The sequence below is a fragment of the Larus michahellis genome, chromosome 6 (assembly GCF_964199755.1).
Source record: "Larus michahellis chromosome 6, bLarMic1.1, whole genome shotgun sequence".
NCBI lineage: Eukaryota > Metazoa > Chordata > Aves > Charadriiformes > Laridae > Larus > Larus michahellis.
This window is the reverse complement of record NC_133901.1, coordinates 24425658-24453540: the sequence shown is the minus strand read 5'-3', so window position 1 is coordinate 24453540 and position 27883 is coordinate 24425658. Positions and strand designations below refer to the sequence as shown.

Genomic DNA, 27883 nt, shown 5'->3' with positions numbered 1-27883 from the left:
ACTAGACTCATTACCTACATTTTACATGCTAATTTTGATAGCTGAACCTGTCCAAAAGTTTTCTCCTCCCCCCTCTTCCCAACTGATAATCCTTATGCGATTAAATTAAAAACCAAAACAAAACACTTCTACACAATCTAAGGAGAACAGGAGTTTATTGAGTTCTACCTGTCTGAAAAGTGCTGGTGAGGAGTTGCCATTTCATGCTTTGTCTATATAGATAAGTCGAAAGAGAAACTGTTGCAAAAATCAGCTCATTTGAAAACCGAGTGTTTCTCCAGAACTTCCTACCATTCCTAAGTGAACACAAATGTGAAAGATTTTTTTACATGAAGCTAGTCCTTTTCACTCTCAGATGCAACATCTACACTTTAAGTTCCCTCAGAACTGTTAAAATACCTTCAGGCAGTATTAACATACAGAGAAGCAATTAGTCACATCTTCAAGAACCCAGGTACCCCAGCTCTAAAAGTGCACAATTTCAAACATTAGTAACGAAATATTTTGAAAGAGCATTCTTATTCAGTATTGATGCATGCTATTATTACAAAAATATCCATTGCATATTGTAAGGAACAACAATTTTTCTTTTATAGACAACAAAAAAAAGCATGCTGAATGGTATCAGATCAGTATAAATCTATTTTTAATGAGGTTCAACACACTGTTCAAGTCCCATTAAGAGCAGCTTCCTCCAACTGTGCACCAGTGTAAGGTTGCAGAGGTGTTAAAGTTTTGCACTAATGTGGCTTAGACTGGCCTCAAATATTTTCACAGCGCAGCATTAAGACTGGATCTTGAATTTTAGTAATCGTTCATTCAATTTGTTTAAATAAAATATTAAAAACCACTAAAAAAATGCATAAAAGCACGTTAAGCAACAAATTTAGGCCTAATGAGCAGAATATACAGGTATTCACACAAATGCTAATTTGCTGTGGTCTTTAATATTGAGAAGACATCAGAATGTGGACCTTGTGCTCAAAAAAAGCAAGACCAAAACAAAAAACAACACTCCTGGGGACAAGTAATATAAAACCCATGTCAGCAAGACTGCAGAAATTAGAACCCAATATAATGGGTCACAAATAAACCAGTCTATTTGTAGTCATTTTAGCAACTGGATTAATAAAAATACTTAAGTTAAACTGCAAGTAATCTACTCCCTGTCAATAGGATATTTCTATAAAGCAGTTGATGACAGCAATTTTCTAAATGGACGATGAGAAAAAACACAGAAAATCCAAGATGAAAGAGCAGACGAAGACATGAAGCATGTTAAAATGATGCAACAAAACAGTGTATAAATTAAACAGGAATGTTTAATCAAGACAATCCTTTTTTTTTTTTTAAACAGAGGTTCTTCAGGAAATTTTTAAATTGGAAAACGAAAGCCTATTCCCACAATAGTGAGGCCATTTCTTTCAAGCAGCTCTGTTGTACAACTGTTACCAGGACCCTAAACAATTTAAATTGTTGTATATTGATATTTCTGAACTAAAAAGTTTTAAAATATTGTATAGATTTTATTTGTGCTCCACATATCGCAAGCAATTAACAACACGAAGATTCAATTCCTCAGCTAGAATACCAAACTCTATACCAAGTATTACATGTACACAATACTTGCACAGTGACAAGCACAAGGAAGTACTAGTTGAGCGCTTACTTTCAGAAATCCATACCGACTTTGAAAATCCATTTCAATTCTCCCACGCCACACAGTCTACAATTTAAGGCATCTCCACATAGCCATCCACCCACCCACCCTCTCCCACACACACAGTTTACGTTGGAGGTGTTTACTCTTACAAACAAAATCACTACGTCAATCAGGTACCATTTATTATTTATCCCTATAACTGTGTCAGCATTGAGATATGACAGTTAAACCAGTGTTAAATCAATACAATATTTACATAGCACAGCACATGAAGCTTGAGACACTCACTTGGGGGATAAAACCACATTTTAGAACAGAACAAAGGTCACCATTATGTGTTTGAAAACAGCTATTTACAGGTCCCTATGACATAACTATAGTCTGTACACTGTTCCAATGGGGTAGGCAGAAGCAGGATAGGCATTTATTTTGAGGGATTTTAAACATACAATTTGGAAGCATATCATTATGCTACCCTGAACGCCATAAACCACCTTAACGCTCTCCAAGGTGGTCTCATATCCTAGAATGGCATGTCCAGCTGATACAAAACAGACAACACAATGTTTACTTTGCGGATAATTTTTTGCTCCTGCTATTCAGTCATCTGAACTTTGAAGGCAATTCGTCCCAGAAACTTGTCACGATCATCTTCATTTTTTAAATTAGGTGAGCCCAGGATCTTACACTCAATTGCTATTTCTTCTTTGGTACTGTTGGAGTTAATTGCTAGTTGAACAGCCACTAGAGGCTGTAAATAGTGAGCCTAGTAAACAGAAAGATGGGGAAAATATTTGAGATACCAAAGTAAGTTAGCATTTAAATTAACACTTAATCCATCAGAACAGTTAAGAAAAAAGCTAATTGAGAACCCAACCTTTCAAAGCCCAATCTGACCCAAGTAAGACTGCTTTCTTCCAAGTTCGTCAGTCAGGTATACACTCTTCATGCTGTTTCTTAACTAATACACTCAACATAATTTAAGTCATAGACGGTATCTTCAAGAGGCACGTGACTTTACCCCTAGTACATTGGGTCCAATTTCTCTAGAAAACTCTACTTCAAACAGCCTCTGAAATGACGTTCTGCCTTCCTATCCATTCCATTGTCTCCTCTGTTTGCTTTTTTTTTAATCTGCTAATTTAAATGGTTTTTGCCAAAATCATGATTCAACAAATACTAGTAAACTAGCTTCCCTTCCACACTATCCCATTTACTTGTTCAGCAACAATCCATTCTAAAATGTGTTCTCTGTTTGATAGCTTTACATAGAAACATTTTCTTGAACATTCTGACAGTATCCTGGTCAGTCATATTTGGTGGAACAAGTACAATTGTTGACTCCATTCCCTATAACAAAAATTAAGACTTAAGAATAAAACTTAAGTTTTCTTTTGTCAACCCATTATTATTTCTAAAGTCCAATTCAATTAGGACGACTTGAATTCTCTTGTAAAGTGCGTATGAATTAAATAAGAGCTTATTTATCATATACCGTTAAAGCAGCATTTCATCCAATATTCATAAAGTATTTCCATAATTTATTACGGTTTTTAGGTCAATACTGCTGACTGCTGATTAAGCAAAATTATTTATTTTCTTGGGAAAAATTCATATAAGCCAGTGGACTAAATATGACACAGTATTATACAAGTATAAGCCTTAAATTTTAATTGAACAAATCTGGGGTTAGGAGTTTTGTTGTTTTTTTCTTCCTTGTTAACTTAAGTGACTCCTTAACATGTTTCTGTTATTTTTAGGCTATCTTCTCTACTTCTCTACCAAAGAAAGCACTACGGAACACTTAAAGTCTCATTTACATAGAATGATGGCATGGAAGCTGATGTGCTAAAACCTTTCATGTAAAGTACTAGTAAGAAGTAGACTGAAAGAACTGCTTTCCTTGAATGGTTATTTCACTACATCAGAATTTTTCCTGTGCAGCTAGGGAAAGCACCCACAAAATTCTCCAGTTTTAAGGGTGATACTACATTTGAGGTACTAACTGAGCTTTCTAAAAATCAGAAATAAAATTCCTGTTTTTCCTCAGAGAAGTCCTCTCATCACCAAGATTCTTCAAATAGGAACAAAAATTTCTGATGTTTTGAAGACTGATGATACCATAATGGACTTTTACTCAATATATAATTTGCGGGGAGGGAGGAAGAGAATCAGCATCCTCATTTAGTACAAGACATCATCTAAAAAAGGTAATAATCCCTAAGGTCAAGGAGTTGGGTTCATTGTGCTGAGCAGCAAATGCAAATAAACATTCTGGACCATGAAACTGCAGATACTAGTTCTTTCATGGCCCCTACCTTAGCACAAGAGCAGCAAGATCAGTTTAGTCCTCTTAACTCCGTTACAGAATAAATTCAGCAATTCCACACTGATGTAATTTTAAATTCTGTCATATAGCCAAGAAATCAATCCAGTCTCTTGAGACCTAGTCAAATACCTCTACCTCTCACAACTCTTCTTACTGCCTTTTTTTTTTCACAATATACTAATGTTATCAGAATTGAGCCTCACATAAGCAAGAATCCCTCAAACCATAGCCCTATCCTACATGACAAAGTGAACACAAAAGGACACTGAACCAAAGACTAAAAAAGAATAATTTAAAAAAAAAAAGAATTAAAAAAAGTAAAGCTTTTTCTTAATCACCTAAGTCAAGCAAGGAACAGCATTGAGTTTTGCCTGATGTCATTACTCTCATAATCTTTCCCCTTCCATCAGTATAGCAGGAAGACGTGAATTTTGTCAGGAAAGTTCTTCACCCCGTCTTTGGTACAAACCACCTCCTGACATCTCAAGGTCTGCTCATACTGTATTTTGCGTTTCTTAGGGAAGCAGTGCTCTCTTTCCCTATTCTTTCATTCCGAGACGGGGACAGAGCACGTACTGACTCTACCTGTTGGAAGCACGGGTTGACAGTCTTTCTCTAATCTTGTATGTCTAAGAAAATTGATAGTTTACCAATTCAAAAAGTCTGGCAACGGAATGGAAAACACAGAACTGCCTGTAAGTACATAAAAGCAAATGCTGAAAAAAACCAAACTCGTTCCTCATTAGTAAAAGCCATGTGAGGATAAAAAAAGCTTCTGTGAACTGCTGCAAGCAAGTATAGAGTACAGTGGAAAAATAACTGATAAAGGAATAATTCAGTACAAAAGTCACTTTGGGGACATTACAAACAACCACTGTGGTATACTATGGATCCAATAGATTTATGTTTAAAAAGTGCTCTTATCTTCAATGGTGAACAGTGAAGACGTTTATTAGACTAAATAACTTGGTCAGTAAGAGGCAAAATTATTTTATATTTTATAGAAGGTACAGATTTTCTGTATGGAGTTATCACAGGTTGATAAAAGAAAGGAAAAAAACCACACTAAATTCAAGTTTAAAAAGAAATAGGAGTTTTAAGTCTACGTATTCCATGTCCATAAAACAGTAAGCTTTGGGTTTTTTTAAAACATAAGTGTTCTTCAATTAGATAAATACAATTTCTGTCAGAATATAATGAGGATAGATGGAGCAAGCAAAGAAAAACAAAGATTAGAAAATTAAAAAAAAAAAAAGTCTGCTACCTTGAAGTGCTGCTTCATAAAACAGAGCAAATAGAAGAGATGACCACAGAGACACAAAGAAATATAATCAACAATACCATAATGAATTATAAACTTAATATCCTATACATAAGCCCCAAGGACTGACTATTAGAAACTGTACTGTAATACAAAGAACAGTTCACTTTTGCTGCCTTTCCCTGCACTCAAAGAGATTCCAAAGGATAGCAGTGACCAAAAAGCAGTGACCCTTAACACCGCTAGTACCCAGCCTCTTCTTCATTAGGACAATGCTCAGCCCATTTCCTTTTGTTTGCTAAAACGTATCTATAATCTCATCAAGCACTGTACCTCATTACAAAGTACAAACTTCAGAATCAATCTGATATTAGTAATTGTAAATGTAAACAGAAAAAAAAACATTTACAAAATGAAGACCGTCATTAAGGCATACTTACATGTAAGCTTTTCCCATAGTATGGAAAGTACATTAAGTCAATCAAGCCTTCAGGAGGAAAATAATTTATCTCAACCGTGCCTTCTTCCTGTGATTGGAGACAGCAACAAAATTAAAGTTAACATCCGCTTGCATAAAAATGAAAACAAAATTAGAATTATAACCCAATGATAAAGTGCAAGATCCCTAAAAATAGGCAACTGATCTCCAAAGTCTTAGAATAACTTAAAAAAAAAAAAATAATTTTTGGCAAGCAGTTACATGCTGCACACATCTGCTACACTAAGGACTATTAACAGTAGTATTTAAATTAGGAATCAAGTCAAAACAGCTTGCCTTCATGTTTCTCTTATGAGTCAAAGAAAAGGGAAGGGGGGGGACGAGGATATTCATTGTAATGAATAATTTAACAACCACCAAAAAAAAACCCATATATAAGCTAAAATCCCAAGTATCCACAAGCAAGCCTGTATATTTTGGTGAAGCAACAGCACATCCGTATTTAAGTTAAAGATGAATTTCTGTTTAAAGCCAGGTTTTTAAGCCTCTCAAATTTGGAACAATACAACCCTTCACAAAGAACTAAAGCCCCCTCCCTGCAATGATGTACTATTCCTAACACTGTTCAGTTAGCCTTGGAATATACGCTAACTAAAAGGAAACCAAACTTTAAAACTGTGATGTTTAACTAGAGTTTCTGCATGTCATCACCTCCTTGGAAGAAAATATACATATGCATGCCTTATCACTAGACTTTCCCCTGCAATCCCAAATCTTGTAGTACGAAGCAGCTACCTACAGAGTTGCTGCCTAATTTCTGACTAAGGAGTCACCCAATCTGTAAGATACACAAAATGCGTATATATGATTGAGCTGTCCCAGGCACAGGCTATCAGTATAGCAGCGCACAGACACATCTCCCCGTATACAGTATTCCTTAGGATTGTGTATCCTGGCAGCATGTCAAACTACTGCAAATTCAAACCACTAGGAAATGCCCACATCTAATGTGACTTTCTTTAATAAGGTAAACATATTACCATGATAAAGGGAAATGCCACTAAAACAACCTCCCTAAAATGCTAAATGTATCTTCAGAACATCACTGCTTGTTCAGTGTAATTCACAAGTTCAAAATGCATTAGTAATTTTCATTGATTTTTCTGTACTACCATATATAAGACCTGCAATTTTACAAAGATACACTACAAAGTTCAGAAGACAACTGTAGTAATAGAACTAAGCAGAGGAACACAAAGATCAAAAATAGTAAAGAATAAACCACAGCTCAAGAACCCCTTCTCCTCACCCTACTAACAAAAGCTACGTTGTTTAGGATATGACCACATTCTTGTTCCTTTATTACAGGCTAAATTATTGCAATTCTTCAATACATGTTTATTAAGTATTTTGGACCTTGAGCTAGCAAATTTAATAGATAAGTAGAATTGTGTTGCTTTTCACCATTATTCTTTTATTTTATTTAAAGCTCATGCAGCTGAAAATACTCATTTTTCAAATATGTTCCTGAAATAATGGTTAAAAAAATTAGAATACAGAATAACATAAGAAAGATAAATATGAGTAGAGCTTTCTGGAGCAGCTAAAAACAACGCATGCATGCAGTCATAAATATATACGCAAATGCAATAGCAGAGAGGTTCTGGGACATGCAACTGCCTGTCTCATGCAACTGCTGTGGGGTTTGCAGTTTTCTTTAATTAATTAATCCTAATTAACACCCCTCCACAATTTAAAAAAAAACCCTCCAGCTAAGCAAGCTGCATTTGCTGAAGAGCTTCAAGAATCAGTCCATTAGCGAGTGTCACTTTTTCTGCTTACCATTTACAATTTCCACAAAGAGTTGCAGGCAGTCATCAAATATAAAAATCAGCCCACTTAGCTGGACAGACAGACTTCCACCTCACTTACTGGGTCTTTATTAAGACTGTGTCTTAGAAAGAATAATTTTGCAGATGTTAAAATCATGTACAAAGACCCAAGGGAAGAACTTGGGGAAGACTGGTCTTTAATCATTTGAGAAGAAGAAATGGTATCATTGCACAGGATGAAGAGTAGAATCCATCAGTGGAAACTGTAAAACACCTAAGATTTCTGTCACAAAGAGCAAGGTAACTCAGATGCTGAGTATGTTGACAATAGCAAGGTACGTAGTGTCATTCGTACCGCTATTCTTCATTCTTGTAAACCAGAAAGTGATACCTAATACAAAGTCAAGATGGTCACTAAACAGCAGAAATATATATATTGGAATTCAAGCAAATTTTATTTTCTGTAGTTAAAAAAAAAAAAAAAATGCATCAAATCTACCAGCTTTCAGTAAAGGTAGTTTTAACTTGAAATAATACTGCTGCAAGATGTTCCAGCGCACATGAAATTGTGTGCCTCTAGCCTCAAACTAAAGACCTAAAATGCCGATCTTCAAAGTTCTTGGAAACATAATCCTTTTTTGGCTTGTTTCTCTTTGTGGAGATCCTCAAGACTGCAGCAGGCCAGTTCCTCCAGGGCACAGAAGGAAGAACCAGCTGTAATCAGCGCCTGACAGCGCAAACACTAACTTCCCTAATCTACAGAAATTACAGTGATGACAACTACCACTATGTGGGGGCAAAGGAGGGAGCATCCCCAACTATCAAGTGTGCTGACTTTGAAATCACAGATCTACCTAAAATCTTTCTATTTTTAAAAAATCCCACAGGAAAAGTGCAGCGAGAAGAAAGAAGAATCGCCTCACAGGAGAATGCCTGAAGAACATAAATTTCAAAGTGAAAAACTTAAATGACGTTTCGGGCAGCAAAGACTGTCAGGATGCGCAGTCAGAAGCTATTAATATTATTTTGTATTTGAGAGCCTTGTCCTCTTAATTAAAAAGAAAATAATTTTCCATTTAGAAGTCAGACTGTGTTAAGTCCAGGCAGACAGTTCTCCAAACTGCTCTCAATATAGGTAAAATTCTAACTATAAAGAACAAGAAACATCTAAAAACACAGATGAAGGAGAAAGAAGAAACAAAACGGCAAATCTACAGGTGAAAAAAAAAGTCTGCTTTATAATGAAGAGACACAACATTAGGATTTCTGCTCTGCTCAATTAAACCACCTTTCAAGCAAAATCCATCTTTGTCACTCAGATGTTAAAGATTTCTGACGTAAAATTGAAAATTACTAGTAAGTTGCATTTGTGCTATGAACTGCACAAATATGCTCAAATATTCTATGAAGCTAATATCCATTGTGGATTTTATTTTCAGAAATGCGTGTCACCTGGATTAAACTTTGCAGTACACCCCAAATTCTATTAATCCATATTTGCTGCCAGCAACACAGAAGGAAAAAAAATAATCAAGCAAACCCAAAAAACCAAACCCAAAACACCACAAAACACATCAGTTACTTAAAGACTAGGTGAACGCTCTGAATGAGAAGCAGTAGAGAAGTACAAATGACCGCTACACTGCAACTTCTGTATAAGCCAGCATTTAGGAACATTCAAATACAGTGACAGATGAAACGCAATTATAAATTTGTCTGCAAAATGCACAAAAGCCTATCAGCTACCCTTCTCCACCTTTCCAGTGTGCACACAAGAGGACCACAATTCAGATCCATGCAACAACGAGATCCAGAAGAGCCACAAGATATTTCCAGGTGAGCATTCACCTTATCCACTACAGCAGAGGAAGAGACCATTACACAGCACTCATATCCTATAGGGTTATAAGCACCAAAAGAAATAAAAATGGAATTGGAAACAAGGCCTCAAACTGATGTGAAGAACAACGTAATCCTTTAAGTTTAGCTTAAGAGTTTTGATAAGCAAGGGGCGTAACAGAAAGAAGGAGAAGTTTTGTAAAAATGAAGCACAGACAAAAGGAGGAAATGGAAGTTGTTGATGCTGCTTCATTGCCTACAGAGAAGAATGACCTGTCACCAATACTTAGGCTTTCCTAAGCAGGTAAATCATTATGAGCTAAGGCAAGAATAGGCTAATTTAAGATAAAATAGATGCATTCAAAGTGGCAAAGCCTGACAAATATTTTCCCTGGAAGTCACTGAAGAACTAATAAGATTAATAACCTTAAAATTTAAAACCACCACACTTGCGTATATGAGAGAAATTCTAACTGGATATGGTAAAAAGCAGTATTTTGTACTTAAAGAAAGATGATGCAAGAAAATACATACCATAACATAAAATACAAGTATCTCAAAGGGTAAAAAAACAGCAAAAAAACCCCATCATGATCAACCAAGTTCTTATCAATCTTACTCTTCTGCTAGTCAGACAAGAGGATAAGAAAAAGCATCCTCTGTGATTTGCTTAGTATAGCTTTTACCACTGTCTCATAGAACATCCATATAAGAAAGCTGAAGAAATACAATCATCATAAAATAGGATTACCATCAATGTTTTATGAATCACTAGAACCTTAGCTCTCAACACCTCACAAGGCATTTCAGGTGGAAATGAAGATGACTGTGCTGGACTCTATTCAGTGCTTTCAATAAGGACTAGCAAGATGTAAAACAAAGTTCATTCGTTGATGGCCCCAAGTCGTAAGTAGTTCAAAATACTTCAAAGATCTCGATCCCATTAAAATGATCATGAAAAATTACAGGGCGAGGCGCAAAAATAGGAACATGAAATTCAAAGCTCTGAACTTCAAGAAATCACATATACAAATACAGACTGAGAAATAATCAAAAGAAAGATCTAAGTAGTAAAACAATTAAAATTAAAACTCAGTGTATTACAAATGGCAAATTCACCTCCAGAGACATCATTATTTCCAATACGATGACACAGGGAAAAATCGTCACTAACAATACCTCAGCTAGGGGCACAACTCTGTCCAGTTTGGGATACCACATTATGAAAAAAGATAAACTACAGAAGTCAAAGAAGAAAGAGTACTAGTAGTAGAAGGAACTTAATTGCTTTATTCTAAAGAAACAAATAATTCCTGCAACAGAACAACATTTTTTAAGCATGGACACAAAGAAATAAGCCTCAAATAAGAGAAGGAAGCACTTGTACTTGCAACAGACTGTCATGGGGAGATCAAAACTTTGAAAGGCTCCACAAAATCAAGAATTAAAATGTTTTTGTTAATTACTGAAATTCCCCAGCCTACATTTTTACCAGTCACCTCAAGCTAAAAGCCATGACTCGATCCCTTGCTTAAGCTACTAACTTACCAAGTCTTTCACTGCTCCCCAAGCAGTCTAGGAAAAATACGCAGAAGTCAAAGTAATCATTATTGTTGCCATAAAACATTCTGTATAAATCCATTGGTACACAACAAATATGCACAGATTAGCTGTTATTATAAGTAGTTTATACTTGATTTGAAGGCAATTTTTACTTGCACAGTAACATTAGTTTCCACACTATGTCTTACCCATCATTTATAAAATTGTCTAAGGTGCACTTGCAGCATGGAGGAAAAATAAAAATACAGGTTATGAAATGAGAAAACAAAACACAACTCACAATAAATAAATAAATAAAACAAATAAACATGACCACAAATTACATGTATGCTTTTTCCTCAACTCTAAAGCAAGTCAGGTAGCTAAAACACATCTAAAGATGAAAGAACAAGGAAAAAGTATTTTTATAGTACGTTGAAGAAATTAAATACACTAAAACTAAACTAGACATAGAATAGGTGGAAAAAAAAGAAAAAAGTACAAAGTCTAACAAGAAAGGAACAGAGTGAAACAAATGTTCTGACACAGCATATTACTTCACTTTTCATCCTAATCACAAGGAAAATTAACTACACACTTACTTCTTACATTCAGAACTGACCTTAGGTGTACATTGTATACGTGGTTCTCCTTCAGGCTTTAATCCAATTATCTAAAGGAGAGAAAGTTAAAATATTTACAAACTTCCTTCCCCTTTCCAGTTTCACAGACTGAACTTGAACTTCCCCCCCAATTAATATGGCAGAGTTCACATGGGGAGCAAATCTATCTAGTATCATTTTTATAGGAAGCACAATTTTAGACTAGGACTAATATTTAAAGCATTGTTAAGTTAAAACTCAAATAGTGGCCACAGAAAAGACTATTTTCTTATTTTACATTCAGCAAGTAACTTTAATGCCTCAAACCAGTTAGCAGTTCAAGTATATCACTGGAAAGTCAAAAACTTTGTAAAACTTTCACCACCTTACACAGTTTAGGAGTTACAGAATGCATGACATTCTAGTGACGTTTCTAGATTGTAGACATGAAGTAAAACCTGTGCAGTGGGTTAGAATCTCTTACATAGAAAAGCAGGCAAAACCAAAGAGCACTGCGCTCCTTAAAACAGGGTTTTCATATATTTTGATGCAAGTAATCAAAGTAATCAATGCCAATACTTGTAAGTATTAGAATGCTCAAAAAGCTCACTTCATTTTACTCTCTGAAACACATGAATTGCTAGACATTTCAGTAAGTTACACTATTTCCAAAAGTGCAAATGTCTTGAGAAGCAAACTGAACACATATTTCAGTCCTCTTCTACAGTCATTTTTCATATAGTGGTAGTTGAGAGCACTTATGCTAAGAATTAAAAAGTAAAAGCACTTACTCTGTTCACTTTCACAAGCACGCAGGGAGTTCCTTTAGAATAGCCAAAGGTCTTGTCTTCCTTTCCAGAGCATTGTCCAAGCTCAGAGAGGTTAAATCGACATGCCTTTTTAACAGCAACATCATTCTGATCAAAAATCCTTCCTGGTGTACAGTTTATGTTTTGGGATTGCTTTGAATCATCATATGCTATGAAACACAAATGGCTTGTAAGTCAATGGTATAAAGCATACAATTAGGCAAAAACTGCAGAAACCTATATAAACATCTAATTTATAGTTGTTACATGTCTAGGAGTTTTCTCACAGGACTATTTTCAGAGCACTATGTCTCATATCCATCTTAACAATCACTTACTTTTTCAAAGCCTATCAAGAAGTGGCATTGTACTTGAATGAAAGTATAAAAAGTATATATTACTAAAAAGTATATATTAAAGTATATTACTAAAGAAATAATGCTGCTGCCCTGCTTTTCAAATTGTATCAATAATCACAACCTCATTAATTTCTGTATATAAACTAATGATGTACTCTAAACTAATAACGTATTCAAATTTAAACAATCAAGTTTTTACCTGGAAAATAAACCAGGTTTCCTTTAGCACATGTTCATTTTATAAGCACACAGGAAAACTTCAAGTATTCCAATGACTAATATTACATTTATATCAGGCAGTATAACTGCTGTTATACTAACATCCCAAACTGTTTCTCACTTTCTTGTGTTTCACAAGTACACAGATCACAGTGTCACTAACACCCATCTATTTACATTTAACATGTTTTGTGATTTTGTTTCCCTCCCTTACACCCTGTCCCCAGCTGTTTCTAGATTAAGCCTACACATGGGCAAATACATAAAAAGTAATACATATAACAGTAATGTAAATTAATGATTTTGCCATCCTTCAGTCTTGTCCTGTGTTACCTTTTCTCCTTGCTCTAAATTCAATGTTTTAATAGTTCTGCCTGTAAATACTTTGCGTCAGGGTAAAAAAATGAATAAATTGCAATTAATTCTTAAGACTAAAGGATTCTCACTCAGTTACCAAGCCATTTAGATGAAGATTGACCACTTAAGTTTTGATAAACTTTGCCTCCAAATACATGATCTATGTAATTTTGCACTGACTTCTTTTGGCATATGTAATTTCTACATCTTGCAGTATTTAAACAACAATGTCACCAAAACACTGGACTAGGACGCAAAACTCTCCATTATGTATTCCACTATTCCTCATGCTCAGAATCCCTGTCCGATATTGGTATTGATACTTACCTTTTTCTGCAAAGTATACACTTTAGTAACACACGTCTAAGGCGTGAACTTGCATCAGTTTTCATTATCAATTGTTAAGTACGAGTAAAAAAGGAAACTAATTTTCCTCAATGTTACTCAACATTAAGACTCCTGAATTACTTTGGGCAGTTATAAGTAACTTACATTCAAGAAATTTTCTAAGTGTAGAAACATATTCTGCATATGACTGGGCGTCACTCTTGTTGAAGTAAAATTCCAATGCAGTGTCTGGCTTTGGTGAAATCATAAGTCCTTAAAAAGAAAAAGTGCAAGTAAAGAACTAAACAACTTCTCTTCCCTACAGCACTCTAACCTAGTCAAAAACCATATCCACAAATTGGAAAATACCTATCTGTAAAGAAGTATCAATGTTACCCCTATATTCCACCGTACCAGAAGGTAATTTGTGTTTGAAGTCAGTTATCAAAATCAACACGACGTGAATTAATACTTAAATTCAATACAATGTACAACTGCAATTCACAAACTGATTAGAAATAGCAAAATCAGCAACTTAATCACTTTCAATCAAAGAATTTTACCAATTCACTTCCCACTTTCCATACGCAGCAAATTAAACTTACAAAGTAATTGAAAAAATACCCAAAACCACACCCAGAAAACCTCCACTGAAAGCATTAGGCAAGATAGAGTGAAGCTATGATTGTATTAATCTCATAGAAACCCAGAAGAAACAAAGTATTTTTAAGAACTTTACAATGCATAAAAATGGCTTGAAAGATCTCCCAGTCAAAACAGACGCGCCAAGTTAGTTGTTAGTCCTTTCCTCCTTCTCCATGAAACAGAAAGTCTAGATGTTATCTGTTTCATGGAGAATATGAGAAACTTTATTAAACCACTGCACGCATGTCACTTGAAAGGGGTGCACTTTAGTGAGCCTGTGGTAACTGCGAAGGCTTGTGAGCTGCCTCCCAGGCTGCTGGCACGCAGAGGCAGCAGCCCGGGTGCCTGCAGCGGGCTCACGGCCGGCTTCACTCGACTGCTGGCTGAGGGTGCCGGAGCAGGAGCAATCCTCAGCCAGGGAGCCAGGACTGGCAGGAGAGACACGGACACGGGTTACCGAATGCTAAAGTCTGGCTTTGTGTTGAAGGATGAAAAAGGCAGAGACTGACATGCAGTTTGGGCCCTCGATAAAGGTGAACTGTCCTTCTTCCCAGGACATGAGTAGAGAAAGGTACAGAGTTAAATCTCTGGGATTCTTTTGTGGCAGGTGAAAATACATATAGCCCTCTAGCATCAGGAGTTGTCGCTAACACGGACACCTAATGCTACTACCATTCATCACAGCTTCAGTAGCAGATGAAATAGCACTACACCACCAGATATTGCAGAAGAGATTAAATCTGTTCAAGAAAGGGTGTATGACTGGTTGCTTTATTCACGCTACCTTAAAGTAACTCTTATTTAATATAAGTAACTAGAACGGATAAAAACCCTGCAGTTGTGATTAACAGAGGAGTGTCCATGCATCTGTCTCTTCAAGCATAGCCTAGAATTGACATTGCAGTTCCACATAAGAAAAACAAAACAAAACAAAAAACCACAAAATCAACCTCTTTTTATCAGATTAGTTTTCTTCTAAGTTAGAATGTTAAAATGGTTTAATCAATGTCAAATTTGGCAAAAGGGAAGAAGTTGCTATTACAGCAGCAACTAATTGTATCAGTTCAGGATGCCATGTAGTTTCTTATCCTCTGGCAAAACTAATTAAAACTAGATTCCCAAATGAATAAAATTTAAGGTAGAAAACTCATCTCCCCAGATTAAAAAATAAAAATAAAATCAGGCCTTCTTTATACAAAATAAACATTTAAGAAGATAAGAATACAGTGGGAAGATAAAGTCTTATCTAAACACAACTTATCTGAGACAACTTATCATTTAGATAAGTTGTCTCCATGTTCTTAATTCATGAATTCATTATTCATAATTCATAATACATTGTTTGGAAAGCATATAGAAAGTGCAATTAAGCAGCTCAGGTCTATTAAGGATTCACCTGTAGAAATGACCAAGCTTCTCACCCAAAGGCAGAAATTATTACAAATACTTTAAATTGGGCAATAATAAATACACTAGAAATTTATCATAGTCAAAACATCTTTTAGATTCTAAAAAAATATCCACATATAATTTAATGCTTTTTTACTCTACCTTTTTTGTAGGATTTACAAGAAATCATAAATTCTCTTTTCTGCATTAGCAGCAGTTAAAATTATTTCCAGGCAAGCCACAACTAAATGCCTTAATGACTGATAGTCCATATAAAACTACAAATACCATTTTTGACTGCAAATGACTGCACCATTACAGTCATCTTCTGGCTTCCACACTAAACTGGGATTCAACAAAATACAAGATAATTATTAACAGGGCTGAAAAATCGCTGAAGGGGTTTTACACAGTAAGGGGTTTTGGGGGAGAAGAGATTGTTATTATCTATAGAATTATACTGTAAATGAAGGACTTAGATGCTGTTTTTCCACGTGAATATGACAAAGTAACTAAACCAGCCATGAATAAATGAAACAGTAATTTGAAGAGATTTATTGCTTCAAGGAAACTTCAAAAACATCCTAAGAGAAAGGGACTGCTCCAATTCCAGTAGATCACAGTCTGCCTAGAGACTATGGTGTGAATTCTACACAAAGGCCATTTGAAGGACTGATGCATAGACTGAGAGATGCAGGACTTAGGCTCTTCTAGAGGAACAGAATTAGCAGCCTCAACATTAGGATCACATCTAGAATTGTAACAGAGATTACATTATCCTACAATTCCAAGAGGGATTTAAAAAAAAGTTTTAAAATCATCTGGATTTGATTGATACTATTATATCCCAGTGCCCAACGCAAGTCAAATATCAATTATGAAATAAACTATCTGTGAGATTTTCAAGTATGTTTAATACAAGAGTAAAACCTTTGACCTACGCCATCCAGGTTTTGTGTGTAGAAATTTTTTTATAATTTAAAGTTTTACAGCCAGGAACATGACATGTTTCACTGCAAGTGAAAAATGACAGAGTTAAAGAGAAACATTAAAACAGAAATAAGCAATTTTATTAACTTTTATGTATGAGTAATTAAAGACATCATTAATAAAATTAATTCTGACATGTTACAGGAATTCTTAAATTAAAAACTAATTATGCTATATGTACTTTTTTAAACAAACATCCCTTACGACTTCTTTCAAAACAAAGGAAAATTAATACTCTGAACTGTGAAAGGCACAAGAGAAAAAATGTCATTTAAGTCCAGTCAGTATTAAGTCACAACAACCCACAGCTCCATCCACTACCAAGGTTCTGACTATTACAAAGGAAACGGGGAACAGTCAACTAGTCACCCTATTTTTTTTTCTCCTCCTTTTTTTTCTTTTTTTTTTTTAAACTAATCAGGTCTTTTTAGTATTATTATTCTTTCCAGCATTTAGCCCATTCTTCGCTTGAAAAAACAGCACAAATCCTCAAGAATCCCTTATAAGAAGAGGACCTTGTTAGAGAAGGCCTGAACACTACATCAAAACAAATTCCGTTCAGAATCCAGACACATTTATCATGTTGCCCAATTGCAACTTGCTCACACAAAAGATTACTCTATCATCTTAAGTGTGGATGCAGCTGCACAATGCTGGTTCATTTTAAGAGTCTGGAGTTCAAAAAAAAGGAAAAAGTATTTTTAAAAATAATGTTGTCTAACTTCCACCAAAATATTAATATATTGCATAGCCATTTGCTTTTGTTGTGTTTTAAACATAAATTTGGTCCCTAGGCCAAGTTACTACAAAATTTGAGATCTTATCAAATTTTCAGGTGGCCCAATCATTTAAGTTGCATATACAAATCACATACTTACCCATTCTCCAGAAACAGCAACTAGAAAACACTAATCTCTTTGGTGTAGTTAAAGTATGCAGAAGCATCTTTTAAATCTTTCAGAGTGAAAATCCCTAATTTTTTTCCAATATGGAGATACACCAAAATAGAGCCTATAATGACAGATTTTTGTGATATATTTAAACCAATCTTTAAGAAGTGAAAAAAAAAAGAAAAAAGACAACCACCTTATTATTAATTTTTATTTGCGCAGGGTTTTTTTCCTGTCACATACAGCCCCTTGAACCAGCCAACGGTGGGACGGGATGGGCATGGACACAAAGGAAGCAGTAGTTGCAGGAAGCAAGACACCACTTTTGGTGGCAGCTACACGTTACGTGGACTGAGCTTCATCATAAACAGGATGCTCTCTCTTCAGTGGATCCCTATGTAATCGGTCAACAACCCCTGGAATCCACAGACATTCCGTGTTGGTTGAAAGCTATATAATACTATAATGAAAACTCTGGAAATGCCTTCCTATCATAGTCTTTACATGCTCCTGAGCAGATCACCCCCATAGTACAGCCTTCCTGTACTTGCTTCAAAGTATCAAATACTAATCACAAGGGGTCAGATCAGATCCATCTGATCCAAGAGATCCATTAGTTTATAGTATCTTTAAAGCAATTTGATTAAATCATACTCCCACTTCTACAACATCATATTGTGTGGATGTGCAGGTAAAATTGTGGTCTACCTACATGACAAATTCAACTGAAAAGAACTGAAGAGAAAAAACAGCAAAAGTTAGCACATACACACAAAAAGCTACTGACTGAATTTATGCTAGAAATATATATAACTTATCTCACAACAAGTTTTACCTTTGAAACCTGTAAGTAACTGAATAATAATCAGTTTCCCATAGGCAGTTCATACTTCAAATAAACTCTCAACTTAAACTTAGCTGTTAAACCAGACAGGGGTTTATGGAAAAATAAATACACTGTTACCTGGACTAGAAATCCGGTCACGATATTTTGGTATATCACTGCTCAGTGTCTGAAGCATAACCCACATTGTGAATGTGAAGAGTGCAGCTAGGAAGCCATAAAATACCAGATAGAATAGTAAGATCAAACCTGTAAAGAAAAAGCTAAAATTACTGGTTTTGTTTCAGCTAATTCCGTTACCTATTTTGAAAATCAATATGGGAAATAAGCAATACAACATTTGGTTTTGGTGTCCCTCGCAATCCCTTGCCACTCCTAACTGTAGATATAAATCAATATGCCACTAACATACATCTGTACCACACAGCATAGAATAACGCATGCAAGAATGTTTTCTTCATACCTTCTGGCTCTTAAAATTTACAGGGCATTTTGGCACCCCTACTTGTACAACAGAAGCATTAAAAACCACTCTTTGAGCTACACTGGAAAGCTGGCAAAGATGACTAAGCACTCCATTAGAAAAAAAATAGTTTCACTTGTTTAAGGGAATTATAGTTTTGTATCTGGAATGGAAGGCATCGTAGGGAAGACAAAAGAAGTGAGTGAAAAGATAAAATTAGTACACTGGATCCAGAATAGGTAGGAAGCAACTGGTGCTTTAATAACATGGTTGACATTTTAGAGAACTCCACACAGAGCATTCATTCACACGTACATCCTGTTACAAGAGACCTCTCAAGGTGAAAATGCTGTCTGCTGCATGTTTTTGAAAGCAAACCAAGCCTTCTATTCAGACTTATCAAAAGTCTTTGTCTAACACATCCACCTGCTTTACCAGTCTACCTCAGGGACCCGGCAATGTTCCTGGAATTCACCAATTACAGGAATGTTACTGGCATCAACTTGACAGTTGCTAAGGAAGAGCTGCTCAAAACCTGAGGAAACAGCCTCAAGGAAACAGCCTATTAGGACGTAGTACCTCTCCATCACTTAGCTGCAACAAAGCACTATGCGAGAACACTATGTAAGAAAACAGCTTGAAAACTGACTGTGATGAAGTGGGTTTATTTTTTTCCCTGTTCCTTCCCCCCCATTTTTCGTTATGCATGCACAGACATGCACTCTGGATACACAGACCGGTTGTTACTGAAAAGACAAGGTAACAGCCCAAAGATCAAAATCTTACTATAGAGTTGATAGGGACTCAGATCAGCTGCAGCGCGTGAACTCTGACTGAGTGCTTGACACTTAAGGACACATGCATAGACATTGTCAAAAAGAATGGGAGCTATGAAAGCATTGAGGAATTCAGATGCTTTCACAGAGAGCCACCTTCAAAACCCTTCTAATTCAAAACCATAACCAAACGATGATGCAAATTCAGTTTTTATAAAATATTCTAACTATAAGGCTGCTATCAGGAAGCCAAAGAGACTTTGACTCAGGTCAAGAAAAGCACATCAAAACCATTATGCAACATTCTACCACTGACACTTGACTATATGAGAGCATCGAGTGCAGCATTTTTCACCCTTCCATGGAAAAGGAAAAAGCAAAAGCAAAAACGACTGTACCCCAGCAATAAGTACTGTCCACTGGAAGATGACAGAAGGACGCCTAACCCCTGGCTCCTGTCCCAGAAACTATGTTTGCATTTTACACTGAAATATTTTCTAGTGTGCTACAGCCCCCAGTAATCCATGACTGCTGAAGATGCAAGTACCTGTATTACTACTTCTGAAAGAATTCGGTGTACATATATTAAAACATATGGCTCCCAAATTATCTTTACCATAACTTAGGTTCTCTGCAGCGACCAGATGAATGTTACTGGATTTTGATTTGGTTTTAGTTTTCAATTTCGTTGAGAAAGTTACTCATCAATCTGCACTACTCCGATAGTGATCAGCTACTTAAAATACATTTAGGAACCACTGAGATGTTAAGATACAATGCAGGGATTAGAAGTTAAGTAGCAAAGTACACGAAAACAAAACCAAACTTACTCTATAATGAACAAGATAGCAGACACCTATTGTAAACTATTGCTAAGGCTATTTAGAAGCTTGAAAGAGCATATAAAAATGAACAGTAGAAATCTTAATCAACAAGCCATTACAGAAGTTACATCTGTATTTGGCAAACCAGCAATTGCCTTTACATATAAGCTTACAATTGCTTTAACTGGATCCAGAACAGAGCGATGATCTGCTATAAATAACAGAGTATTCTGGGTATGACAAAAACAAACACCTCCCTTATAAAACCTTTAGTCCACTCTCATTTTGATTCCTACAAATTAATCAATGATTGACTACACTTTCATCAAGCTGTCTAAAAAGTACACTTTCCATCAAGTGACCAAGACAGTCGTCAATCAGTTCCAATGGAAGAGAAAAAAAAGTTTGACATTTAAGACAGGACAAGCACCTTCTGTGGCAATTAACATAAAAGCCAAAACTCAGGGAAATCTTTTTAATTGAGCTATTTCAGAATATGTCTGTATTTAAGTTTCCAAAATATGATGCCTAACTTTACCAGCTGAAAAACAAACAAACAAACAAACAAAAAATCCCTGCCCACTTATTACTGGTGGGCATAACAGTACCATGGTGGTGCACTTCTAAGCAGACACAGCCCTAAGTATAGTATTGCTTTGGGCCAATACTTCCATAACATCTGCAATACCAGCCTTGCACCCCATTTTGAAGCACCCTAAAGAGCAGATCCAAGCCTGCTGCAGCTCCCTCAGTCGAGGCAATGGTGCCGACCCACCTGCACAGCAGGGAAGGGGGCTGCTGGGGTCCCCCTCCCCTGCCGAGGGCTGCAGCAGGGCAGGACTGCTATGTGTAGGCATTCCCTGGGGAGCCCTCATGCGCACAGAGGCAGCCCCAATACTGGTGAAAATGAGAGGGACACCAATGTCTAAAACTCAGTGATCGACTCCGTGGTGGAGACTGCAGTGTGAACAGTCCCTCAGAGAGTCCTTGTCCCTCCCCGCAACTTCATACTCACCGGCACGGCAGCAGTAACAAGGCCAGAGAGAAATGCCGTTTGTATTCACAGCCCTGAAACTCCACTAACTTCCCCCAGTACAGCAAAACATGCGTGCACACACACAAATTATTTTTAATCTTTATTTTAATATAGCTTGTAAATGCACTGTAGAACAGTGACCACTAGACTAAGCTGCCCCATTTATGCTACTTTGCCACATTAAAGAGAGGGATAAAACAAACAACAAAAAAACCCTCTGCAATTTCCAATGGCCCCAAACTGAGTAAGCTGCTCTTTGTGAGCCTATTAGTATTCATTATTCTAAGCTAATCACAGTGAACAAGCCATAACCTGTCGAGAAGCTCTGCCAAAATAACTTCACATTACACTGGATTTCTTGTCAGGAAACAAGATGTACCCAAGTAACAGCGGAATGCTATCCTCCACACTTACTCCAAGGAAAGTACAGCTACCACATATAACATGTAACTCAACTGGACTGCTGCAGAACATCTTGCTACACCAAACCCTTTGAGTCAGTCTTTGACACTAAAACTATCACACGAGGAAAACTCTCAAAACCAAAATTCTGCATTACAATTTACCTAACTGGGTTTTCAGTTTGGTTGTGTTTTTTTTAATTTTTGCAGGGCATCACAGTACCAAAACCCCTTTGTATCCTAACCACATTGATAAGTGACATTCAAACCTTGAAAACTGCTATTCGTTTGCAGGAATCAAAATGGTTCTCCACTATGAAAATTAGAATTTCTGGCTCTGGTGAATGCAAGATATCACATACTTGGCCATCATTTCCATGATGAATGCAAGCTTTCCAAATTTGACATGGCAAAAGTGATAAAAAGCATGCCAATCTGGCATAAACCAGCCCGGAAGATCTACCTATATATAATATATAGGTAGATATATACAGGTATCAATATAAACACTTTCACAGCAGACATGGAAGCAACTATTCAACATTATCTGCAACAATGAAAATTAAATGCTGTCGTTATGGTTTGTTGGATTCCATGCTGCGTTGACCATATCACCATGATCATTCTTCATTATCTTTAACTAGTGGGATTTAAATACTTACATAACGTTACTAGTGACTTCCACCAACGCCAGTAACATCAAGAAGGACTTTTGGTCCTTTATTTCACAATAAGTCAGGGATCCACGTATCACCTGGCTAAATGCTTCAGTAAACAATAAAAATTTTCAAGTGCAACACTTGCAAAGATTCAAAAAAAGCCAATGCTTAATGTCATGATTAAGCATTTACAACACAAAAAACCCCCAAACCCCCAAAATACCCTCCCTATACCACCCAAGCTTACTGATACCTGCAACTAGAGAAGGCAAGCCTTCTTTCTTCAGAGTGATCTGTGTCATGGAAAATAAAATATCCTACTGATTTCTCAAATATTCATTTCTTACATAGGCAGTATCATGGAAAAGTTTAGTAAGATTTTTACTGCAGTGATATTCCCGGCTGTGCAGGATTTTTTATATCAGCTGTCCATCTGTCACAATACAAAAAAAGAGCACTGTGTCTCTCTCCGATTCACAACTTGGATGTGTGTTTCTACTGCAATGGAAGACAGTGATGCCGGAATATTTAAAAATACACTACCTGTGAAGAAAGCTAAATTACAACAAAACCCTCCTTAAAACACTGATAAAGAACACAGAAGAATCAAATCAGAAAAGCAGTTAAAACTTTGACAGCATCATATGTCCCAGCAAGAACTCGGTGAACACTAAAGAGAAGCAAAACTGGATCTTTTGTTATGGTGACTGACAAGACTGGATATCCATTGGAATGGTGGAAAGCTCTACTAAAAACAAGGTGTTGGGTTTTGTTGGTGTTTTTTTCTGTTGTTTTTTTGTTGTTGTTTTTGTTTTTATTTTGAAGCACATATTTGTGCACTAAGCATGCAAAAGAATATTCAGTAGGTCCAAATTTATATGTACTTCAAGACAAAGTCACCTGTCCCTTGAACACCTTGACACAACTAGCTTTACAGGAAGGTTTAAATAAGCTCAACGTGACATCTAGTGTGACTATAAATGAAGTATTGCTAGACTCTATACTGCCTTTTTTTTGGCACAAATTATTTTCCTGTAACCTTGTGTAAAAAGTTTACTGTCTATATTGCAAGATTATGCACACATTTGAACGTGCAGTGAGCATCCTGCTACAATACTTTCGTGATGATCTCACTCTGTTCTTGCTGTAATTCCAGGCAGGCACAGCACTTTGCCATCACAGGCTGAGCCAGATGGTAGTCTTCCTTTTACTTACAGGAAGGCCCCATATGGCAGTCTTCCAAGTTCTCCTCTCCTTGCCGTACCCAATCACACCCTGTGTGGAACCCCAGGACCAACGCTCCTTCCCTTCACCTCTGCGAGGACTATTAGTGCCCCTTATGCCTTGTTGCTAAGATCACCACCAATTCATCAACAGTATTTTCTCTTTAATGGAATAAGTGATTATGACACATAACTAAAAGTGTAAGGGTTTTGGTGGGGGAGGAGTCATTAGATTTGGATACTGATTTGTGAAAGATTCAAATTGAATTATCCCTGAAGTATGCAACGGTAAAATAAAAATATTTCCTTTTTTACAGCAAATGCAGACTTAGTAAATGGTTTTTGCCAAACTGTAAAAGGCAACATACCCCTGTTCAATGACAAATGAGTATAGGAGCTGCTTGTGTTTGATCTTTTTACAAATACCGGTGTAGAAATGGCAGATAAATGCAAGTACTCTAATGCCATGGCACTCAGATTCACAGAGAATCACTGCCTTGCAGTTACGATTTACATAAGCCCCCAGGATTGCCTCAGACTAGGGCAAAACATGCACATACTGTGAATAACTATTTAACAGTTTCTCTACTGCTTCTGCCTTATTTCTGTGAGAAAGCTGTCTTGAGACAAGAGAAATACGCATGGGAGAGTCAGAGCCAACTGAATTCTTATCATGCTGCCCCTGGAGACACCACAGCCCAGCGGACTGGCAACCAGAGCTCTCTTCTCCTACCTCCCAGCCTTTCAGGGGGGAGACTGGCAATTGGAAAGGAACAATAGTCCTTGCGACCACCCTAAACTCACATCAGTACTGCAAGGGCAGAAGTGACACCAAACCCTGCATATTCCTATGTGCTAAGAGAGCCACTCAATTAGTGTTCTGCAATTAAACTGTAAAACCCGAAACAGAAAGCCACATACCACGCCCCAAAACAGTCAAAGATTATAATTTGCTTCATATATATATAAAATTAAACTAAATAAGCACAATGTGCTAATCACAAAATGCCAGGACAAATAAATATTGACAAAAAAACACAGTCACAATTTATAGTGCTGCTGAACAGTCACCTCGATGTCCAGGCTAAGGAAAAGGTACACAGCACTAACCACATACCAATCACCTAAACCACTTATTAACGAAGTAAAATTATTCAAACTGCTATCTAAGCCTATACAAACTTTCTCAATATGGCAAAAACATCTTTTATCAAGGGAGCTGGCTGTATAAACTCAATTACCAACTAACTCGCATCAATTTCAACTGTTATCTGTTGGCTTGGGCTAGCACAGACTGTTAACATTGTAAGTGACTTATCCTACTAGATAGATAGGTTTAAGCAGAGGAGGTTGTTTCAACTTTGCTTTCTTTAAAAAGTTACAAGCTATTTCTAATGCGCCCACAGCCTTTGCCAGATTCATGACACAGACAGACTTCTGCAATCCATACGCCCATTCATCCAGCCCACGCACTTCAGGAAACCTGCCTGTACAGAAAGATCACTAGACAACGGCATAGTGGAAATTTCCTCTCCTTTGCTATTCAAGTGGCAGAGTAGCTCGCAAGCTCTTATTTCCATCTGAATGGAGGAGAACTCAAGTCAGAGCTAGGGCCCTCTCTTGATGGACAGGAGACATTGGCACCGCAGAGAAAGCACACCCCATGCGTAGTCTGCTTAAGGCTCCTCCTCACTATTTCAACATTAGTATTCATTGAGATTGTGTCAAGGCCAAGGATATATTGGCCTGTTCCTTTACGCCATGCTGAGATTCTTGTTGGTTTTGTAAGCACAACTATTAAGTATCGCAACTACATCCAAGTTTTGGGAGGAGACGCAGCATTTTCTGAAGTCAGTAAATACGTCCCAGGAGGACTGTAGAAACATCCTAATATTAAGCATTTATACAACAGTTTAATATGAGAAAACATACTCACAAAATCCAAATATTTTTATTGGAAGCAACAAGATTATGATAACATGCCTTCCAGCTCAGAGGAAAGCAATGGGAAGACTACCTGAAAGTAGGAAAACAAACACTGCCTCCACAAGCCTTACTGGGGAACCTTCATTTAAAAGCTTCATTTAAGAAAAATAAAAGGCCCAGAAACCCCACGTTGAAACAAACTTAGCACAATGCGCACAATTACATACAACGATCACGTGTTTGGTTTTTTTTTTTGTAGACTGTCTGGAATTGGAGCTCATAAACTTTTTGGTTTTGGGGGGATTTGGCGGTTTTTTTTCCCCCCTCTCTCTGATCCGCAGCTACCGGCTGGAAGTACAAAGGCGATTCGCGCTCATTCATTCTCCGTTCCCTGCGATGCTGAGGGGGGGTGGGGGGGGCGGTAGGGAATGGAGGCAGACGAGCGGCCGCACTGACATGCCCGCAGGCCGCCATCGAGCGGGGGGGGCCGGCCCCGCACCTCGGCGGCGGAAGCCCGTCACAGCCGCACGGCGGCGGCCGCCGGAGCCCCCCCCCACTCCCCACCCCGGTCCCCCGCGGACCCGGGGGAGGAGGAGCCTGCGGGCCCCGATCGCTGCATTTGCGTACTGAGGCGGGAGGGTGAGTCAGCTCGGGACGCGCTCCCAGAAACTCCTCTTCCTCCCCCGACCCCCACCTGCTCCGGGAAGCCCCCCCCCCTTCCGCCCCCCCGCTGTCACGGACGGAGCTATTTTTAGCCCGGCGGGCGGCGGCGGTTGTAGCCGTTACCGGGGCGCGTGCGCCGCGGCCTGTCAGGGCCGCCTCACCTGCCCGCCCAGGCCCCCCACATGGCCGCGGCGCCACCCCCCGTTCCCGCTCTCGACCTCGTCCCCCGCCGCCCCTCGCCTTCGCCGGCGGCCCCGGGGCGGCTCGCTCCCCCGCTCCCGGCGGCAGCCCTTACCCCAGCTCTTAGCCGTGCGCCCCAGGAACTCGCCGCTGCTGGGGTTGTAGACGAACTGCCGCCACTCGGCCATGCTCTGGCGGAAGGGCTTCTTCGTTTCCTTGGTCATGGCGAGGCGAGAAGCGGCTGCGTCGCACACCCCGGTGGCGGAGCCTCCCAGGCAGAGAGAACCGCAGCGAGCGCCCGCTCCCAAGCGCTAAGTAATGCGGCCGCGGCGCCCGGCGGGAGAGCGGGCGGGGGCCAGTCAGGCAGGGCCCGTCCCTCCCGCCTCCGCCGCCGGGCGGGGCCCGCCGCCGCGCCGCGCCGCCCCCAGCCAATCCCCGCCCGCCGCGCGCCCGCCCCCTGGCGGTGGCCGTTGGTGGTGGCGAGGTGGGGGGGCTGCGGGCAGCAGCCGGTCTCACTCCCCGCCGCGGGGGGGGGGGAATGGAGAGAGCGGGGAGAGGGGACCGGGTGGAAGTGGGGGGCGGCCCCGGAGCCTCGGCGGCGTTGCGGGGATGGCTGGGAACGGCGGCGGCGGGACATCGCCCTCTCTGGAGAGAGAGAGATACCGCGGCGCGGATCGAACCCTAAATGGCACCTGCGGCACCCCCCCGCCGCCTTCCCCCGGCCCGGCGCCCCCGGGGTCTGGCCTCAGGCGCCCGCCGATCCCCGCGCTCGCCATGGGCGACCGCCGGCCGCTGGGAGCAGCGCGGCTCCGTCCCTCCCGGCCCCACCGGCGGTTAGTGGGTGCCACCGCTGTGTTCTCACAGCTCTGAACGGACGCCGGGCCGTGGGGGAGGTCCAGGGATGCTGCACTGCAGAAAAATACCAAGAGACAGAAAAATATAGAATATTATAGAATGTCGATAGAAAAATATCCAGAAGAGGGAAAGGTTAGCAAGTGTACCTCCCATCTTGGGGCTTCCTTTAATTGTGCCACTATACTCTTGGTAAATGAACACATATGTGTAAAAATGCAATAGAAGGGGTATTGATAATGTGATTTCTTTGAGCATAAAACCTCAAAAACTCATTCGCTGTCGCACTCCTAAAGGTCACGGTAAGAATAGCACAGAAAAACATTCTCCATCTCTCATCTGACAGCAGAGGAACAGACTCCATTTACTCTGGCATGGATGAAGAGCTCGGCCCCTTCAATTCCCTCTTTCCCCGATACTGAGGGGATCGATGCCAGCCCCTGCACACCACCAGCTCCGTCCAGTGGGTCTGCTCTAACCTGTCCTCCCTCCGGTATTGCTCAGCCGGGGTGAATAATGGACCGTTAATTGGGGACTCTGCAAA

At 38.8% G+C, this 27883-nt stretch overlaps 1 protein-coding gene across 2 annotated transcripts; it reads right to left on the bottom strand.

Annotated features, from left to right (window-relative positions):
- Positions 1–138: 138 nt before the first annotated feature.
- On the bottom strand, positions 139–26894 carry ATP1B3 (ATPase Na+/K+ transporting subunit beta 3). Of its 2 annotated transcripts, XM_074592715.1 has the most exons (8): positions 26603–26894; positions 18457–18585; positions 13744–13851; positions 12299–12486; positions 11528–11578; positions 10912–10938; positions 5694–5780; positions 139–2429 (listed from the first exon to the last, which is right to left on the bottom strand). In XM_074592715.1, exons 1-8 carry the CDS (start codon positions 26709–26711, stop codon positions 2259–2261), a joined length of 870 nt encoding a protein of 289 aa, XP_074448816.1. In that variant the 5' UTR covers positions 26712–26894; the 3' UTR covers positions 139–2258. The 2 variants fall into 2 exon arrangements, with proteins under 2 accessions (XP_074448816.1, XP_074448817.1); XM_074592716.1 differs by lacking the exon at positions 10912–10938 and having other exon boundaries at positions 26603–26882.
- Positions 26895–27883: the final 989 nt, after the last annotated feature.

Bases quoted from the DNA above. Each gene is read 5' to 3' on its own strand.
- ATP1B3 (XM_074592715.1), bottom strand. From the start codon at position 26,711: ATGACCAAGGAAACGAAGAAGCCCTTCCGCCAGAGCATGGCCGAGTGG. The intron at 18,586-26,602 runs GTAAGGGCTGCC...TTTTCTTTACAG, and splicing joins GCGCACGGCTAAGAGCTGGG to GTTTGATCTTACTATTCTAT. The intron at 13,852-18,456 runs GTAACAGTGTAT...TTTCTTTTTAAG, and splicing joins TGACCGGATTTCTAGTCCAG to GACTTATGATTTCACCAAAG.